This window comes from Phyllopteryx taeniolatus, chromosome 11 (genome assembly GCF_024500385.1).
Source record: "Phyllopteryx taeniolatus isolate TA_2022b chromosome 11, UOR_Ptae_1.2, whole genome shotgun sequence".
Classification (NCBI taxonomy): Eukaryota; Metazoa; Chordata; class Actinopteri; order Syngnathiformes; family Syngnathidae; genus Phyllopteryx; species Phyllopteryx taeniolatus.
This window is the reverse complement of record NC_084512.1, coordinates 3582914-3596640: the sequence shown is the minus strand read 5'-3', so window position 1 is coordinate 3596640 and position 13727 is coordinate 3582914. Positions and strand designations below refer to the sequence as shown.

General features: G+C 44.2%; 1 protein-coding gene and 1 long non-coding RNA gene across 10 annotated transcripts in view; one reads left to right on the top strand and one right to left on the bottom strand.

The window, feature by feature from the left end:
• rasgrp3 (RAS guanyl releasing protein 3 (calcium and DAG-regulated)) overlaps window positions 1-13727 on the bottom strand; it is a 39389-nt gene that overhangs the window by 24808 nt on the left and 854 nt on the right. For 2 of the 9 annotated variants that reach the window (XM_061788964.1, XM_061788970.1), the window contains exons 2-5: window positions 3674-3801; window positions 3161-3260; window positions 351-413; window positions 30-161 (exon numbers count right to left, since the gene is read on the bottom strand). In XM_061788964.1, the coding sequence (XP_061644948.1) occupies window positions 30-161; window positions 351-413; window positions 3161-3260; window positions 3674-3743 (365 nt within the window). In that variant the 5' untranslated portion in view covers window positions 3744-3801. Of the gene's footprint in view, window positions 1-29; window positions 162-350; window positions 414-3160; window positions 3261-3673; window positions 3802-7920; window positions 8191-8293; window positions 8377-8408; window positions 8514-13727 lie in introns of those variants that run through there. The other 7 variants (XM_061788966.1, XM_061788968.1, XM_061788965.1 and 4 more) reach the window with 7 other exon arrangements.
• The window catches only part of LOC133485387 (uncharacterized), a 43531-nt gene continuing 38562 nt past the window's right edge, over window positions 8759-13727 (top strand). The window contains exon 1 of the long non-coding RNA XR_009790681.1: window positions 8759-8898. This is a non-coding gene — a long non-coding RNA (uncharacterized LOC133485387). The remainder of the gene's footprint in view (window positions 8899-13727) is intronic.

Below are 13727 nucleotides of genomic sequence, written 5' to 3'. Positions count from 1 at the left end.
TCATATAGCAAAAGTGACTTATTACTTACATGGTGGAGATATCAATAAGTTTGACATGCTCCTCACAGCTGAGCCTTACAGCAATTTCTCTGAATTCCTCTGTTATCCTAATAAGACCCAAGTCCAGGTTAAACTCTGCAGGGAATGTCCCTATCCAGTACCTGGACACACAATCAAGCACTTACATTTGTGCAGAAACAGGTATCCAGTACTTGTGATATGATACAGCTGTACAGTTGTGACCTTGTGTTGATTCATGATATGTAAATGAAAGAAAAAAAGTTTGGCTGAAATAAACTTGCAGATGAGCATATGTGAAGGGACAGCTAAAGGCCATGTAACAGCCTTACCTCATTAAATAACAAATCTTCAGTCTTGTTTTCTGGCAGTCATTATCATTGCAGTCACGGTACGTAGAGTTTGGTTAAGGACTATTTTTGATTGAAAAATAAATAGTACCAAACAGTAAAATACTAAACACATTCATAAACATCCATCCATCCATTTTCTGTACCTCTTATCCTCACTAGGGTTGCGGGTGTGATGGAGCCTATCTCAGCTATCTTCCAATAATTATTTATTCATCCCGTGAGATCCATTCATTCATTTTCCTCCGCTTATCCGAAGTTGGGTCACAGGGGCAGTAGCCTCAGCAGGGAAGCCCAGACTTCCCCCTCTCCAGCCACTTCCTCCAGCTCTGCCGATGGGATCCCGAAGCGCTCCCAGGCGAGGTGAGAGACATAGTCTCTCCAGCATGTCCTGGGTCGTCCCCGGGGTCTCCTCCCGGTAGGATGTGCCCCGAACACCTCACCAGGGAGGCGCCCAGGATGCATCCTAATCAGATGCCAGAGCAACCTCATCTGGCTCCTCTCAATGTGGTGGAGCAGCAGCTCTACTCTGAGCCCCTCTCGGATGACCGAGCTTCTCACCCTATCTCTAAGGGAGAGTCCGGACACGCAACGTCGCTCGACCGCTAAATCGAGAGCTTCGCCTTTCAGTTTAGCTCCTTCTTTACCACAACAGACCGATACAAAGTCCACATCACGGCAGACGCTGTACCGATCCGCCTGTCGATCTCCCATTCCATTCTTCCCTCATTCGTGAACAAGATCCCAAGATATTTGAACTCCTCCACTTGGGACAGGATCTCATCCACGACCCGGAGAGGGCATTCCACCCTTTTCCGACTGAGGACCATGGTCTCAGATTTGGAGGTGCTGATTCTCATCCCAGCCGCTTCACACTCGGCTGCAAACCGCTCCAGTGAGAGTTGGAGATCACGGCTTGATGAAGCCAACAGAACCACATCATCTGCAAAAAGCAGAGATGCAATACTGAGGCCACCAATCCAGACCCCCTGTACGCCTTGGCTGCCCCTAGAAATTCTGTCCGTAAAAGTTATGAACAGAATCGGTGACAAAGGGCAGCCTTGGCGGAGTCCAACCCTCACCGGAAACTAGTCCGACTTACTGCCGCCAATGCGGACCAAGCTCTGACACTGGTCGTACAGGAACCGAACAGCCCATATCAGGGGATTTGGTACCCAATACTGGCGAAGAACCTCCCACAGGACTCCCCGAGGGACATGGTTGAACGCCTTCTCCAAGTCCACAAAACACATGTAGACTGGTTGGGCGAACTCCCATGCACCCTCGAGGACCCTGCCAAGGGTGTAGAGCTGGTCTATTGTTCCATGGCCAGGACGAAAACCACACTGCTCCTCCTGAATATGAGATTCGACTTCATGACGGACCCTCCTCTCCAGCACCCCTGAATAGACCTTACCAGGGAGACTGAGGAGTGTCATCCCCCTGTAGTTGGAACACACCCTCCGTTCCAACCCAAGTCTGCCAATCCAGAGGCACCGATGTCCATGCGATGTTGCAGAGGCGTGTCAACCAGGACAGCCCCACAACATCCAGAGCCTTTAGGAACTCATGGCTAATCTCATCCACCCCCGGGACCTTGCCACCGAGGAGCTTTTTAACCACCACGGTGACCTTAACCCCAGAGATAGGAGAGCCCGCCTCAGAGACCCCAGACTCTGCTTCCTCATGGGAAGGCGTGTCGGTGGAATTGACGATGTCTTCGAAGTATTCTCCCCACCCACTCACAATGTCCCGAGTCGAGGTCAACAGTGCCCCATCCCCACTATACACAGTGTTGATGGTGCACTGCTTCTCCCTCCTGAGACGCCAGATTGTGGACCAGCATTTCCTCGAATTTGTTCGGAAATCGTTCTCCATGATCTCACTAAACTCCATGTCCGGGTTTTTGCCTCAGCAACCACGAATGCTGCATTCCGCTTGGCCAGCAGGTACCCATTAGCTGTCTCAGGAGTCCCACAGGCCAAAAATGGCCGATAGGACTCCTTCTACAGCTTGACGGCATCCCTCACCGCTGGTATCCACCAACGGGTTTGAGGATTGCCGCCACGACAGGCACCGACTACCTTTTGGCCACAGCTCCTGTCGGCCGCCTTGGCAATGGAGGTGCGGAACATGGGCCACTTGGACTCAATGTCCCCCGCCTCCCCTGGGACGTGGGTGAAGTTCTGCTGGAGGTGGGAGTTGAAACTCCTTCTGACAGGGGATTCTGCCAGACGTTCTCAGCAGACCCTCACAATACGCTTGGGTCGGACTGGCCTCTTCCCCCACCATCGGAGCCAACTCACCACCAGGTGGTGATGAGTTGACAGCTCTGCCCCTCTCTTCACCCGAGTGTCCAAGACATGCGGCTGCAAGTCCGATGACACGACAACAAAGTCGATCATTGAACTGCGATCTGTTTTCTGTTACTCTTATTCACATCAATACAAGTAATGGACATGAAATACCCAATATACGAGCAAAAATTTCATTTGAAACTGGGATTTTCCTAACTTAGTAGCAGCCAGAAACGTCAGGGAGAATTCCTTTGGACTGAGGGGACAAAAGTGGAACTCTTTGGCAAGTCATATCATCATATGTCTATGTCGGTTATGTATTGGGTCTGCTTTGCTAGATCAGGCACAGGATGTCTTGAATCCTACAATGTGGTTGTAGTTTTCAACAGTGTAAAACAGGACTGCATTGTACAGAGAGCGGTTTTTCATATTTTGCTCCATGGGCAAGTAGACGATACCTCTGTTTCTACATCATATACATATTATGAAGGATATTTCATCAGCAGTTTTCCAGCCAGTTCCGAAGATGTAACATACCAGCGATGCATCAGCAGAAGCATGCGAGGTAGGTTGGCCTGCAGCTCTCCATTGTCACCTATGACCACAAGTAACAGGACAATCAAGGCTGTCATATACTACACTAATATTTTTTTGTCTTTTCATTTCAAATAGTTTAATTTATTCAACATGACTTTTTCATTGCTGACTTGATTTCAAATAATGAATGACTTTGTGACATTGACATCCCTTCTAATATATAAAAAAAGTACATAAATATGAATAGCATCCCTCCACCCATCCATTTTCTGAACCACTTAAGCGGGCATGCTGGAGCCTATCCCAGCTGACTTTAGGCGAGAGGCAGGGTACAATCTGAACTGGTCGCCAGCCAATTGAAGGGCACATATAAGCAGTAGTGCAAAATGCGCTTTCAGTAAGTCCTAAAATGATGTTACCATGTTTCTGGTAGGTATTCCAGCTTTGATTATAATTGTGTGCATCACTCACCAAATGCATGTATGCATTCAATTACGAGAGCATCAAGAGAAGCTGCCTTTCCCAGTGTTGTTGATCCCATGTTGATTGATTGTCAGAGGAAGGGCAAAGGTCACTCTTCTGCACCAGTCAAAGTATTCCTGAGAACAGTAGAAAGGCACATGGTTATCAGAAACACAATACATGCATCATAAGCTGTCAGCTTTTTAAATACTGTATAACTCCAGTAAATACTTGTTTACAAATGCTCTCCAGGCAACTTTGAAGAAAGAATAACATAATTTATAATTAAAACAACAAGAGCACTAATTCTGTCCACACAATTTCATGTTAGCTGTCTTACTTCAGCTATTCTTCATTCCTCCCCTTTCCAGTGCATGCCTCTACCTTTCTAACAGTTCCTCCACCTGCTCCCTGCTTTCACTACAGATCACATCTGCAAACATCATGGTCCACGGGGATTCCAGTCTAACTTCATCTGTCAGCCTATCCATCACCACTGCAAACAGAAAAGGGCTCAAGGCTGATCCCTGATGCAGTCCCACCTCCACCTTAAATTCCTCTGTCACACCTACAGCACACCTCACCACTGTTCTGCTTCCCTCGTACATGTCCTGTATTATTCTAACATACTCTGCCACTCCAGACTTCCGGATGCAGTACCACAGTTCCTCTCTGGGTTCTCCATCACAAGCTTTCTCGAGATCAACAGACACACAATGTAGCTCCTTCTAACATTAACTGTATTTCTCTATCAACACCCTCAAAAGGCAAATAATGCATCTGTGGTACTCTTTCTAGGCATGAAACGATACTGTTGCTAGCAAATATTCACTTCTGTCCTGAGTCTAGCCTCCACGACCCTTTTCCATAACTTAATTGTGCGGCTCATCAAATTTATTCCTCGATAGTTCCCACAGCTCTGCACATCACCCTTGTTCTTAAAAATGGGCAACAGCACACTTTTCTTCCGTTCCACAGGCCTCTTGTCACAATATAGCCTGATATATTTATGGGTCATTTTCATATAATTTGATCAATAATGGTACACAAACACATATCCACCCATTTTCCATACCGCTTATCCTCACTACGGTCACGGGCGTGCTGGAGCCTATCCCAGCTAACTCTGGCGAGAGACGGTGTACACCCTGAACTGGTCGCCAGCCAATCACAGGGCACATAGAATCAAACAACCATTCACATTCACATTCACATTCACACCTACGGGCAATTTAGAGTCTTCAATTAACCTACCATGCATGTTTTTGGGATGTGGGAAGAAACCGGAGTCCCCGGAGAAAACACACACAAGCACGGGGAGAACATGCAAACTCCACACAGGCGGGGCCAGGGATTGAACCCGGGTCCTCAGAACTGTGAGGCAGACGCTCTAACCAGTCACCGTGCCGCCAAAAATATTTTCATATCCAGTAAAACTCGAGGGAAAAATATGCCGTTAAAGTTGTATAAAATTGAAAAAGGTTACTGAAACTGTTTCTAAAACATAATAAATCAAATCTTGATAAAATAAAATCTTTGTGAAATAACAAATTAAGACAAATTCAGCTCCATGAAATGGTCTTATACTACATTGTTTCTACTTGTTAAACAGCACAATACTGTAGGCTCACCAGGCTTCTTTTCTTATCTTTTTGAGAGGGGAGGTGAAAATAAACAACTGAAATAAACCTTATTGCCTTGGACTTGACGTTTAACTTACTGCCTTCTTGGCCACGTCACCATTACAAAAGAGATGTTCTGTATTAACTGGTCTTTTACCTGGTCAAATAAAGTTGAAATAAAATGAATAAAAATAAATCTGGTTGCACAACTGGCATGTCGCTGTGTTGAGGGAAAACAGTTCACATTCAAACTCTTGGTCAATGGGAGTCCATACACACCTGCCACCATTTCAATTTTGAAGTGCCCAAAACCAACAAAAGCCTTACAGAAGCATTATTTGCTTTATCTGCTAAAATGACTGAATGAAGAAGCTGTTTGCTGACCAGACTTACTGTTAAAGTGCGTGTGTGACGGAGCGAGAGAGAGGGAGAGAGAGAGAGAGAGAGCAGAACGTGTGTGTGTGTGTATATATATATATCCATCCATCCATCCATTTTCTGAGCCGCTTCTCCTCACTGGGGTCGCGGGCGTGCTGGAGCCTATCCCAGCTGTCATCGGGCAGGAGGCAGGGTACACCCTGAACTGGTTGCCAGCCAATCACAGGACACATACAAACAAACAACCATTCACACTCACATTCACACCTACGGGCAACTTAGAGTCTCCAATTTCTGCATATTTTGGGGATGTGGGAGGAAACCGGAGGGCCCGGAGAAAACCCACGCAGGCACGGGGAGAACATGCAAACTCCACACAGTCGGGGCCGGGGATTGAACCCGGGTCCTCAGAACTGTGAGGCTGACGCTCTAACCAGTCGTCCACCGTGCCTCAGTGACTCTCTCTCTCTCTCTCTCTCTCTCTCTCTCTCTCTCTCTCTCTCTCTCTCTCTCTCTCTCTCTCTCTCTCTCTCTCTCTCTCTCTCTCTCTCTCTCTCTATATATATATATATATAAGCCGGCACGGTGAACGACTGGTTAGCACATCTGCCTCACAGTTTTTGAGATAATGCATTTTCTATTTTTAATCGGTTTCTTCTCTTGCATGCTATTTATATATTTATATTTCCTACATCCACTATTGCTGCTGAAACAATGCTCATTTCCGCACTGTGGGACTAATAAAAGGTTATCTTATTTTAAATTACAAATGTTTACTAATTATAATAATACACTTTTAAACTAACTCCTTCACCGCGCGAGACTGATACAGAGTCCGCATTAGTGCAAGATGCTGCACAATCCACCTGTCGATCTCCCGCTACATTCTTCCCTCACTTGTGAGCAAGACCGCGAGATACTTAAAATCCTCAACATTCCCACAAAATGCATTTTAGTTTAATTGTAGAGTCCACATTGTCCATATTGTGAACGTAAGTGTGAATGGTTGTTTGTGCCCTGCGATTGACTGGCAACCAGTTCATGGTGTAACGCTGCCTCTCGCTCAAAGTCAACTGGGATAGGCTCCAGTTCACCTGTAACTCTAGTGAGGATAAGCGTGACAGAAAATCGATGAATGGAAATTGATTCATGTTGTGCAGTAGCAGCATTACTACTTCAAAATGTTTTAGTTGCTTTAGCAAACCTCTTGACAGTACAGAAATCACTCCACTCCGTATAATAACTTGTCCACAAGTCAGGGGGGAATTTTTTTTAATATGCAGTCAACATAATGAGTGGAGGGTCTGATAAGAATGATCACATCATCCATACAGGCATAATCTGGTTATCATGACTTTCTTAGCAATATCAAATGACTGAGTTTAAAATTGAAGGAAAGGCCACTCTGAAATCTCCTTTCAAAACGGTTTTACAATTTGACTCAAATATGAAGATCATTTTTCTTGCTGCTGTTTTTTTCTGCTTTAATGGCTCGACCGTGCACGTCACAGTCAGCTGTGCCCTTTAGCATGACTTGTTCTTTGCTGCTTTACAATGGGTCAGTGTCCCTGCCTCTGGTTTGCAGATGCATCATGATGTGTGCGTATGGGTAGTTCAGCTTGTAATTACACACTCACAGATGCACGTTCAGACAGTCTTGATAGAAATGTAATGAGCAGTGTCTTGAACTTTGTCCCACATAAATATCTAATTAAAGCAACAATATTTAGTCATTTCACTTTAAAATAACAGCTTCAAAATCACCACGATGGTACATTGGCTTGTAATGAAAATGTCATTGCCATGGCAACCCTGGCATGCCTATTTTTACTTGTCTATAACATCTCCAATGCTCAGTTTACAGCAGTTTCACTTTTGTGCGCTACGCTTATACTGTACAAATTTTGCCACAACCTTAAACATTTTCCAAGAGGTACTACAGTTATATTAGTATTGAGCATGAACATTCATTGACTTTTGCTTCTTTAGCTTTGAACCATGTGTTTCTTGGTTAGCATTATGCACCCACAGTCAAATAGTATTCGCCTTACAAACAAGTTTCCCTTTACAACTGAAGGGGGAACCTTGGATTAAACAATATCCCCCTTACTGCTGCACGAGGTAACTTAGTGAACATAAACAACTGTATACGACATCTCGAACACTGACTTGATCAGCAATGAGTGTGAAAAACAAGAAGCAAATGTGATACAAACTAGAACCTTCGGTACATATCATATAATGGATTTTACTCACTGAAAAGCAGAGTGCGAGGAAACCATCCGGACCACTGAGACCATCAGTTAGATGTTACATGCCACAAGCTGTTAGTGGCAATAGAGCAGAGAGCTGATTTGAGGAGAGCACACTACGATATGACCCCTCCTCCTCCTCCTCTTGTTAGTAAACACAGCGACCCCAAGCAGAAGGACCTCTGCCACGTGACCACACACGCATGCACAAAGGCGGGCACACACACACAAACGCACGCACACACACAAACTAGTGTGGCTGTGTCATTCAATTTGCTGCAATTGTACATATCTATTCATTTGTAAACTTAAGACGGAGTTTGCAATTGAAAAAAACAAACACTTTTTGTTATATTTGTTAAAACTGTCAGTATTACCTGACAGTAGTGCCTGAGTAGTCAGAGACAGATGGCGTTATTGACGAGATCTCAATCGTTTGCCGTGCAATTGCGGGCATACTCAAAGCGGGCAAGCCCTGTGCTGACTTGTTACCTGGGGCTTCAGGAGCTTTGCTGAAACGTTCCCTCATTAGCCAATAACTGGGCATAAGACCAGCAAACAGAAGCAGAGATCACGCATCGTCCTCTTCTCCACAGATATGTCTCCATGCGAGACTGCCTATGTGCCAAATTTCAAGGGAGTGAAAGGAGCCGCTTTGATTTGATATAATCGATATCAGCTGTGTTCACTCCCACAGCGGCGCAGACCTCCCTGTTTTACATAGAGGGGGTGGCTTTGGTCAGAGACTTGAGTGGGCAGGGTTTAGTGAAGTGAGACTGCATTGAAATCTAAGCAACTTTTGGGACGAGAAGCATGAGAAGAAATCCCAATTTACGTCAAACTGATTCGCTTAAAAAAAAGACCACTGGAGTTGAACATCTAAGGTGGAATGCCCTGGAGGTCTTACAATGCATGTAAGACGTAAATATGTCGTGCCAAACCTCCAAGTACCTCACAAGACTGCAGCTAAGCGAGAATATAGGTAAGTCTTATTTGTATTTCACTTTTGTCTGTATTTTTATGACACCTACTGGGAGTCCTCGGGTTATGAATTTGTACGTACGTCACTAACCTATACCAGCGCAGTAGTAAAGTCATAACTCCAGGAAATATTTGTATGAAAAACATGCAAGAATATAATACGATCAAATGAAAAACAGTTAGTAGTAACTGACCATGCATTCTAGTGTCACATGACAAAGTGTTCTTAAACCACTGCGCAGACTGGTCCATTGTGCAGCATCCCTTGAAACCTTGTACAGTATGTACTGCATGTATCAGAAACCATGGACCCCCTGTATTCCAAAAGAAGGCCCACTCTCGAAACAACAGAGAAGAGGAAGAGATGAAGAACATAAACCTGAAACTGTTCGAAATAAGCAGACACAAATTCAAAGCAGTAAGACTCCAGCAGTCCCAGGGGTCAGACCCACCCAGCCACGCAGGCGCCCTGCCATTCCGCCCTGCCTGCCCCCCGGGATTTTAATGCATCACACACACACATGTGCTTTTTAATGCACCACATACACCCATCTCTGGGGGATGGTGGGTCTTGGGTGGGCGGGATTTGGCTTTTAGGCAGCAGTGCTGGGGGTTAGCACTCGGTCTCTGCGGCCTCCGCCGGTTGTCGTGGCGCCTTGGTTGGGCTGCCGGCCCGCCCTGGGTCCCCCGGTGTGGGACGTGTGCCGTCTGCCGGGCTGCTCTCAGGTGGACTCCTGGGCCCGATCCCGCCTTTCGATTGATTGGGTGGGGTCCTCAGCCGCCATGGTGCAATTACAGGACACTTGTGTTCAGTCATTGTGCATGCGAAACAGTGTCAATTCACTTACAAGTGTCCGCAGGCACACACCCCTGGGACTCTCGCTAAGTGTGGGGCCAATCATTTACTGTGACATATAACTCATGAATATGCAAATTGCTTGTGTATCCCCTCACACTCTCGTCCTATAGACTTTTATAATTTACATAGTCACTCCCACCACAGTTGTACAGACGGGTTCACGACCTTTGTCCTGGATGCTTCCTCTCCTGTCCCTGTCCTGTCTTATCTTGTTCTTTCCTTCCTTCACAGGGTGCTGCACTACTGCCCCATACAACACTCATATCTAATGTGTCATTCATGTCGTTCTAGATATATAAGGATTTATTTTTCTCATCTTGTTTACAGTTAGTGCTTTGTCTTTTGCTTTCTTCTTTTCTCATTCCCCTGTAGAAACTTTGTTGTTCAACTGACTGACTCTGATTCTCAATAAATATCCCTTATTAAAAACTCCACTGTGACACAGTAAAACTGTTTCGGCATAAAAGGGACACAGATCCTCCATTCTGCTTGACCTAACAGCCAAACGGGACAAAAAAATAAGAGAGATTGTAATTCTATATTGAAAGCCGACATTGAACAGATCACTGTTTTTCACAATTTTCTTTATTGTATTAGTTAAAGCGGCGGCACGGTGGATGACTGGTTAGAGCGTCAGCCTCACAGTTCTGAGGACCCGGGTTCAATCCCCGGCCCCGCCTGTGTGGAGTTTGCATGTTCTCCCCGTGCCTGCGTGGGTTTTCTCCAGGCACTCCGGTTTCCTCCCACATCCCAAAAACATGCATTCATTGGAGACTCTAAATTGCCCGTAGGCATGACTGTGAGTGCGAACGGTTGTTTGTTCCTATGTGCTCTGCGATTGGCTGGCAACCAGTTCAGGGTGTACCCCGCCTCCTGCCCGATGATAGCTGGGATAGGCTCCAGCACACCCGTAACCCTAGTGAGGAGAAGCGGCTCAGAAAATGGATGGATGGATATTAGTTAAAGCTTACTCTATTCTATGGTGTTCGTCTTGCGAGGTTCTACTGTATAATAAGGACCAGCAGTCAGTGCTAAAATTACAGCTCAGTTAGGTACACTGCTTTAGAAACCTAAAAAAAATTTACTATTTCATGTTATCGCTATAAGTAGGTTTGTTTGTCCAAGTACAGTAAGTTTACTTTCATGTTAATTGCATCCAATTAATTTTTAACCCCACTGGCTTACAAGGTAAATTACAGTTTACAACCGGCACAGCATCAAAAGCAAAAAGAAAAGGCTATTTCTAAATCCACTTTATATCATATTCTACAATAATTTGGTGCCCCTCTTATGTCAATGTCCTCTCTTTTTATTTAAGTGGAATTCAAAAACACATTGGTCTCAAAGAACACTGATCCACATAAACTTAGCTCTTACTGCTCCGATTGGGAAATTCCTCACCACTACAAGACTAGTCTATTCAGATGCACACAGAACAGTAATATTAAGGTCGGTTTAATGCGGGCTTTTGTTTACTGGATGAAATGCTGCTGATATTACTGCCTCTTTACCTGAAGACACTTGTTTGAATGCACAACATAACAGACAGTAAAGTTCAACAGAAATAATAAAACAACCATTAGATTTTACATTCAAAAGCTGTCATTTTTCCATCCTGATATGATTCATAGCATAGTCACAATGTAGAGACGCATGAGACCCACAGTGGAGTGGACTGCTCATGATTTAGCTTGTACTGTAATGAGGCTTCATTCAAATATTGCTAGCAGTTTGAAAACTGCATATTGTTCCTTTTTAAGTTTTGGTTGACTAGCATATCTCCCAAGACACGACTCGAAGGGATTTAGCTGCTTTGGGGGGGGGGGGGGCTCTCTCTCAGCCGTTCTGATTATGTTAACTTCCTGGACTGTCATCTCATTTGCGGGTTTTGACACTGCACAGCCACTCCCACCTGCCTGGCTCACTACCGCTGTCATGTCCTGCCCTGTCCTGTTCTGTTCTATTTGCTACTCATTGTGTCCCTTCCACACAGGGCCACACATACAGTAGATAAGATCCAACCCCTATGTGAGTTTATTGCGGTCATATACTGTGATGCTGTCATTTGTATGTTTTTCCCTTCTATTCTCTCTTTCCTCTCTGTCTGTCCCCTCTCAAGCCTTGTTCTGCTTGATTGTATTTCCAGTAAATGTCACAATACTAATTACAAACAATAGAGAAAATATCACATTTTCCTATTGCACAACAAAACTGTTCTGGCATGATGAGGCATACAGATCCACCATACTGCATGCCAAAGGAGCTGAACAGCCATCCATCCATCCATCCATCCATTCATTTTCCGTACCCCTTATCCTCACTAGGGTCGCGGACATGCTGAAGCCTATCCCAGCTAAGTGCGTACAAGAGGCGTGATACACCCTTAACTGGTCGCCAGTCAATTGCACGGCACATATAAACAAACAACCAGTCACACTCACATTCACACCTACGGACAATTTAGAGTCTTCAATTAACCTACCATGCATGTTTTGGGGATGAGGGAGAAAACAGGAGTACCCAGAGAAAACCCACACAGGCACGGGCAGAACATGCAAACGCCGCACAGGCGAGGACGGATTTTAACCCAGGTCCTCAGAACTGTGAGGCAGATGTCCCGCAGCAGCCAAACAGAACAAGTTTTTAAAAAAAAATATATATATATATATATATATATATATATTAATAAAAATAAAAAAGGGGAGCTACACCTTGCTTTGCCCCTAATCAGCATAATGAAAGGTTACTGATTTATTTTTATTTTTTTAATCCTTGATGTATAGTGGAGAAAACATGTAATAGACATTATATTAAGACTAGGTTGTGAACAAAATTGTGAAAACAATCTTTAAGGTTATTTACCCTCTGCATCTGATCAGTGTTTACGTGTCCTTGAGACTGAATATGTTCAAAATTACAGTATGTTGATGCAGCTGCTATTATTATTCAAGGAACTACATGAATGCTTTGGAGGCAAGCTATATGATTGAGTCAGATCGCATCAGATTACCAATTGTGTATTTTGACACCCAATGAAATGATTATGCTAATATTACACGTTCATTCTTTTGCTTACAATGGATGCCATTTGCCAGTTCTAAAAACACGGCAGATCCAGCAATACTTGCTAAAAAGAACCCCACTTTCATGCTGCTAGAAAAGATATTCATCTCATCCCAACCAAGACTTGGTTTTCTTCTGTTGTTTTGTGACATGTGCTGAGTTGACGGGATTTTTCTACTTAAAAAGACATGACATAGCCCCAAGTAGCATCCTTGAGAAACCCCGGGACCTTCTTTGAAGCTTCTTCACACACAGAGAAATATACTGAAATCTGAATGTGTACTGATGTTTTTTGGGGGACTTTTCTGTGACTTATTCCAAAAGAGAGACCAGGCTCAACAAGGGTTGTTAGGAAAAGAAAGTGACCAGAGGGGTACACCCTGGACTGGTCGCCAGCCAATCACGGTACCTGTATGGACAAACAACCATTCACACTCACATTAAAACCACTGGACAATTTAGTCTTCAATTAACCTAGCGTACATCATATTTTTGGAATGTGGGTGGTCAAGTTTGGGAATATTGATTCATTGTTTTAACAAATTAACAGTTTTTACCTTCTTTTAGATTTAATACTATAGTTACTTAAATTATTGCCTGTGGCAACGTTTGACCCTGGAATTTCTTTCTTTCTATTTCCATTATTTCTAATGTTGAAAAATTGCTTCCAAATGTGATCTAAACGAAAGGTTGACCAGCAACCTTGAACAGATTGTGTTGATCCTTGATGGATGTAGTTTATCTACACTTTGGACTTTAATAATGGCAAGTCAACCTCGATGTTGTCCCAAGAATTGTCCATGTTTACCTTTAAGTCTAATTTGTGATGTTTTACAGTAAAATTCCCAGAGGTTTTGAATTGCATATCTGCATTATGAAAATAGGTATAAAAAAATCTCTCTGTTCTA